General features: G+C 60.7%; 1 protein-coding gene across 2 annotated transcripts in view; it reads left to right on the top strand.

Moving 5' to 3' along the window:
* Nucleotides 1-5,586: 5,586 nt before the first annotated feature.
* The window catches only part of NCBP3 (nuclear cap binding subunit 3), a 34,536-nt gene continuing 33,523 nt past the window's right edge, over nt 5,587-6,599 (top strand). Inside the window, exon 1 of one of the 2 annotated variants that reach the window (XM_008270875.4) lies at nt 5,587-5,836. In XM_008270875.4, coding sequence (XP_008269097.1) covers nt 5,654-5,836 — 183 coding nt within the window. In that variant the 5' untranslated portion in view covers nt 5,587-5,653. The remainder of the gene's footprint in view (nt 5,837-6,599) is intronic. The other variant, XM_008270876.4, reaches the window with a different exon arrangement.

Genomic DNA, 6,599 nt, shown 5'->3' with positions numbered 1-6,599 from the left:
GCTGCCCCTGCCTGCCTGCTGGTCGTCCTTCGAAGCTCCTGTTGGCCTTCTCCTGGTCGGTGCTGGCGGCCGGGGAGATGCTCCCCTAACACCAAACCCAACAAGCACTTCTCCACGGCTCTGTAAGTCCAGCCCCCACCGGCTCGCAGCCCCTCACTGGTGTCCCAGCCTCAGTGCTCAGCCCTCAGAGCCACACCTCGCCGCCTGCTGGCGTGATGTGAGCACCTGCATGGCCAGGCCCTGGCCCCTCTCACGACCCTTCCACGGTCCTTACACTGCTTGCTCGGCCTGGTGTTTGAGGCCCCCAGCCATCTGGCCCCACTAGCCTCTCCCGATGCCCTTCTAACAGGTGCACCTACCTCCCTTCACCCCTTGGTCACCGCTGCTGCTGGGGCTGGCCCATTCCTCCAGGGAGCTTCTCCCCCTACCCTCTAAGACTTATGCCTCAGTTAGAAAAAACCGCTGGGATGGTCCATCCAGAGGGCCACCAATCCCTGGGCCAGGGGTCCGACAGTCGGAGCATGAACGTGAGAGCACTGGGGAGGGCCACGCTGCTTGGGAGCTGCACTGTGGTGGGGAAGCTTTGGCCCAGAGAGCAGTGGCTCACCCAGGGCTCCCACAGTCCCCTAGGTCTCCCCATCTCAGCTGCCAGGAGAATGGGGGCCTGCACACATGGACATCTGGGGAAGCGCGAGAAGAAGCCATACCCCCAGACCTAAGTCGTCGGGGAGCTGCGCCCGGGGCAGGGCCTGGGGACAGTTGGGTGTGCCCTGGGAGGCCTGGGCGCCTCTCAGAGGACAGCTCTGGGCTCCGGGCCTGGTCTTTGCCTCCCCACACCTGTCAGCCCATGGGGTCTCACGGTGGGAAGGGAGGGTCAGAGGACAAGACCCCAGGGCAGCGTCACTTCTGTCCAGATCCTGCTCACAGATGTGTCTTCTCCCCTTGCCCTGCCCCACTGCCCATCTCCAAGGCACCTCCACCGGGAAGCCTTCCATAGTCTGCAGCTGTGGCCTGGTGCTGGGCTTACCCTCTAGGGCTGTCTCCTGCGCTGCCTATGCACTATGCCACCCGCTGAATCCCCTGCCCAGAGCTCCTCTTGGTGGAATCACAAGACCTAGGCCTCTCCTTTGGGGACCCCTTCTCCCTACTGACTCCTGGTGGGCCCCTTCTCTGACTCTCTGTGCCCTGCCCCTCGGCCTGCAAACTTGCTCAGGCCTCTCCCCCAGGGATGAGCCACAGCTCTGCCCCTCTACTTTCAAGGGCAGTCAGCAGTGGTTGTGCGACACCCTCTGCGTGGACTCCCGGGTCTTCACCATCCCACCTCCGGCAGGCCTGTCACTCTCCGTCCTAGCTAGCTGTGGTCCCTACGGTCGGTGCTGCCTGCACTTTGAGCCCCGGGTGTCTCCATCCCCCGTATGCGGCCATAGTTAGCAGGGAAGGAATGGATCTCCGTGTGCAGATCTGCAGCATCAAGGGCGCTCCTTCTTCTCACTCCGATCTCCTGCAGAGCCCGAGAGGGGCGCTGCCTAAGGCTGGAGCTTTCGCAAGGACAGGGCTCCCCCTGCCTGAGCCCAAGCTGCTCCCCCTCCTCCTAGGCAGTCTCCACCCACCACGCTGGGAAGCCTCCCCAGAGTTGAGAAAGGGCGCCCCCCTGTGGTTGGCCTGGTCCCCACGCCCCTCTTCCCGGTTTTCTTCACCTGGCCACACACTAGCTAGGGTCTCCAGGGCAGCTTGGGACAAGTCCCAGTGCCTGCGTTTGCTCCCTCTCTGAGCTTCACATTCGAATGTGCTGGGACATGGCCCAGGTGTCAGGACTAAAATTAAAAAAAATGAATGGACTTCTTTTTTTGGAAAGAGTTTTAAGTTCACAGGAAAACCAAGCAGAAAGCGGACAGGTTCCCCGCGTGCCCTTGGCATCCAGTTTTACCAGCATTGTGTTAGCGGCTCCTGCTGCAATGGATGAGCCGACGCGGTTGTTAGCTACAGCCCATGGTCTGCTTGGTGTTGTAAGTTCTAGGGTTCTGACAGACGTTGAAGGCTGCACCTGCCATCACAGCATCATACAGAACATGTCACTGCCCCACTCCCTGACTGTGTCCATCTGTCTGCCTTTTCTGGAAGGTCACGGACAATCACACGCCACATGACCGCGTTTGCACCCACAATGGGCTGCACAGCTGACGGCAGTCCCGTGAGATGGCCCTGCCTGGCGACACGGTAATCAGCTCAGTGTGTGTATGTGTGGGCCCGCATGCTCACGTAAGGACCAAGTCACCCAATGGTGCACCTGGCGACACGCCCCGTCACCAGTGCTGCCTGCCTACAGTAGGCAGTCTGTCACCTCTCCAGCTCCCCAGCTGGCTTTTGTTTTTACTTTATAGTCTTGCTATTTCCTTTAAAAATATTATTTATTTGAAAGGCAAAATGACAGAGGCAGAGAGGGAAGGAGAGAGGTCTTCCCTCTGCTGGTTCACTCCCCAGATGGCCACAATGGTCAGGGCTGGGCCAGGCCAAAGCCAGGAGCCAGGAGCTTCACCCGAGTGTCCCAAGGACTTGAGCCATCACGCACTGCCTCCCAGAGTGCATTAGCAGGGAGCAGGGTTGGAAGCAGAGTGCGTAGGACGTAAACAGGCACTCACGTGGGATGCTGGAGTCCCAGGCAGTGGCCTGACCCACGTGCCACCATGCCCGCCCTGTTATTATTTTTTAATTAATGAATTAGTGTGAGGTGGACAGAGAGAAGGAGAGTTTCCATCTGCTAGTTCACTCCCCCAGTGCCCACGCTGGCTGGGGCTTGGCTGAGGCCAAAGCTGGGAGCTGGGAATTCAACTGAGGTCTCCCACACGAATGTCAGGAACCCAAGTGCTTGAGCCACTGCCTGCTGCTTCCCAGGGTGCACATTAGCAGGAAGCGGAAGTCAGGAGCCAAAGGCAGCTGTCAATCCAGGCACTGCGATCAGGGATATGGGTGTCTTAGCCAGCGTCCTAACCACTAGCCCAGTGTCCACGCGTCCCAGGTGGACTCAATGCGCAGCAGAATGGACAGCAATAGCTCGGGCCCAGAACGGTGAGAGATGGTAAAGGCAGGCCAGGGCCTTGGAGCTCTGTGCTCCTGGACCCAGTGTGGCCAGAGGCCTCGTTTCCCTCTGATATGTCCGTCCAGCAACCTCTCAATATTGCCCAGGACTTTCTGCAACCAGACGCTGAGCTGGGCACTAAGCCAGGCTGTGGCTCTCACAGCCCACTGCAGGAGACAGACACGAATGTGTGTGCCTGGATGACTTTGAGCCGACAGAGGGGCTGCACAGGAAAGGCCTGTGGCAAGTGGCTCTCTGAGGACGGTTAGGACGGTTTCCCAGAGGCAAGAAGGCTCCGGCTGAGACACAAAGCTAAAACTGAACAGACCAAGGTGGGTCGGGGTGGGGGGAGCAAGGGAACACAGCTCTAAACTGACAGACCAGCTGGTGCAAGGGCCCTGGGGTAGGAGAGTGTGATGTTTCCCAAGAACTGGAGTGGTGATGTCAGGGGCGAGGAGTCAGGAGTGGAGCAAGATGAAGATGGAGAGTGAGCAGGAGCTGGGAGGACGTGTGCTGAGAAGGCCGCTCTGGCTACGGTGTAGAACAGGAGTGGGGCCGGCGTGGCGGTGCAGCGGGTTACACCACCACCTTTGCTGCCGGCATCCCTCATCGGCGTGCCGGTTTGAGTCCCAGCTGCTCCGCTTCTGATCCAGCTCTCCCTGCGGATGTGCCTGGGGAAGCGGTGGAGGATGACCTGAGAGCTTGGGCCCCTGCCACCCACGTGGGAGACCCAGATGGAGTTCCAGACCCTTGGCTTTGGCCTGGATGAGCCCTGGCTGTTGCAGCCATTTGGGGGAGTGAACCCGCAGACACAGCATCCCTCTCTCTCTCTCTCTCTCTCCTTCCTCCTCTCCCCATCCCCCATAACTCTGTCTTTCAAATAAATAAATAATTAAAAAAAAAAAAAAGGAGTGGAAGAACCAGAAGAAGAGAGGGCCCAGAGGTGAGGCACTGAGGTGTGCAGACAAGCGATGGTGTGATGGTGGCTGGGAGGATGGAATCGAGGCAGAGGGTGGGGTGGGGAGGGGAAGCAGGTGGGCATGAGCCATCCTCGAGAGGCCACACCCCTGCTATGCCCGGGGGTGGGGGGAGAGGAGGTGGTTTGGTGCTTCCAGGCTGCCCCCCTGGAGTGGCCACTGTGCTGATCAGGGATGGCCCCAGCAGGGTGAGTCTGAGGGGCCTCAGAATGTTCCAGAAAAGACTCCAACAGGAAGCCGGACATGAGGGTCTGCAGCTGTCCGTGCCTATGATGCTGAGTGGTCAGGGGAGGCGAAGGTGGGGGCTCGGATGGAGGACTTCCCTCTGAGGGCATGGGGGACACGGACCCAGCTCCTCCACCAGGCTCGGCTACCTCATGAACCCTCCCTTGACTATCAACTTGTGTGTGGTCCAAGGAGACGTGAACCAGGGGCCCTGGGTTGGGTGCGTCCCATTTAAAACCACGGCACAGCATCCCTCCCAGCCGGGCAGTGCCTGGGCCACCTTCCTGCCGCCAGCAGCCGCTGGTGTCACAGCGAGGGCGTCTTGTCTCCAGATGGCTTTGCCCTTTGTTACCCCAGGACAGGTAGGGCTCCACCATTTTTATTCCCCTTATCCTTGGGTGGGAGGGGGAAGGATAAAGGAAAGGGAGGGGCCAACTCCAGTTAGAGGAGAAAAAGAAAAGGGATGCTCACAGGGACCACTTGGCCACCCTCCCCCACACACGTCTCAGCTTCTCAAAAGGGCTGTCCCTGCTGCTCAGCTCCCAGCATGGACCTGCCTTCTCCAGGGCCATCGGGGCTTGAGAGCCAAACCAAGCTCCCCCGGGGAGGTGCACCTGCATCTGACATCTGCTCATGCCCTCCTTGAGACCCGCTCCCCCATCTGCCCCAATGGCCCACTCTCCTGGTCTTCTGTTAGTGACCCGGACTGAATTCCGGGCTCCTGGCTTCGGCCTGGCTCAGGCCCGGAAGTTGCAGATATTTGGGGGAATGGACCAGCAGATGGAAGATCTCTGTCGCTGACAAATAAATGCAATTAAAGAAAATTTTAATTAAATGCAGGCCACGCATCCCGTCTAAGATCATCATTACCTTGTGCGCCATCCATCAAACAAATGCAGACCACCAAGGCTCAGACCAAGGTTTTATCCCTTAAACAGGCATTACCCTGGGCAAAAGTCTCTACCTGCTTCCTCCTGTGTGCAATGCGGGTTATAATAGGAACTAACTCCTAACTCCTGTTTAAGGGTTCAAGCGCTTGTAAGCATAGAGTAGTGGCTCGGAAAAGTTAGCTTTCAGTGCAGGTGTAGTCCTCAAAGCATTGACTGTCCGGTTTCTGTAATCACAAACCTCACCCGCTCGCCTCCGGCAGGCCCGCCCCCATCCCCACTCGGTCCCGCCTTCTCCACCCCAGACCCCGCCCCAGCTGGCTGGGGTCCCTCTCGCCGCCAGGGGGCGGCGGCGCTGTGGGCGTCCTTCTGACAGAGGCAGACGACGCTCTAGGTAGCGGCGGCGGCTCCTCTGTGGGCTGTGGCGGCGGCGCTCTAGCCGGCGGGTGTGTGGGGCGGGCTCTCAGTGGTGCGGCCGGCGGGCAGCGATGGCGGCCGTACGGGGCCTGCGAGTGTCGGTGAAGGCGGAGGCCCCGGCCGGCCCTGCCCTGGCGCTCTCGTTGCCTGAAGTAGAGTCCGGTTTGGAGCGCGGAGAGCCGGAGCCCATGGAGGTGGAGGAGGGCGAGCTGGAGATCGTGCCGGTGCGGCGCTCGCTGAAGGAACTGATCCCGGTACGGGCTGGGGGCGAGGAGGAGGTCGCGGAGCGAGCGTCCCGTGCCGGAGGGGACTGAAGGGGGCCGAAAGGAGTCGGAAGGGGGGGTGACCGGCGCCTCAGCCAGAAGACTGGAGAGCGGGGGAGAGGGGCGCGAACGCCGGGGGGCGGGGGCACCCGGCTGGAGCAGGGACGCGGAGCGAGAGAAAGGACGCCGGGGCGCCCGGAAATGGGTGTCGGGCGGACTGGAGGAGGGGGAGAGCTGGGAGGTGGCCGAGGACACCCCGTTGGCGGTCCTTCGAGCCCGGCCGTGCTCGGGAGTGAGCGAGGAGGGGCTGGGGCTGAGGTCGGCGGGAGCCCCTGGCGGGAGCCGAACCAGGAGCGGGCCCGAAGGGACAGTGAGGGTAGCGCCGGCTGCCAGGTCCCGCTGCGGGTCCTGTCCTGTGCCTGTGGGGTTGGTGTCCGTTAGACATGGCCCTTACCCTTTCTCTGGAAGGCTAGGCTTGGCGGCGGCCAACACTCGCCATGTTTCTGCTTGCTGCCACTCGAGGGTCGTCTTTCCCCCGCGCAGCTCCACTGCGGTGTAGCCCCGCACCCGTGGCGCCGGCATCCGACCCTTAGTGAAACCAGCCATGGGCCGGGGTGCCTCTGTTGCGGCCGTGGGCGTGTGGCTTGGTGGCCGTCTGTCCGGCTGGTAGAACTGGTGTCAGGCTGCATGGCTCCTTTCGTGTACTTAATTTTTAATTTCCCACACAATACCAGCTATGGGTGGTTTTTTTTTT

The sequence above is a fragment of the Oryctolagus cuniculus genome, chromosome 17 (assembly GCF_964237555.1).
Source record: "Oryctolagus cuniculus chromosome 17, mOryCun1.1, whole genome shotgun sequence".
NCBI classification, from domain to species: domain Eukaryota; kingdom Metazoa; phylum Chordata; class Mammalia; order Lagomorpha; family Leporidae; genus Oryctolagus; species Oryctolagus cuniculus.
This window is presented reverse-complemented; position numbering and strand designations above follow the sequence as displayed.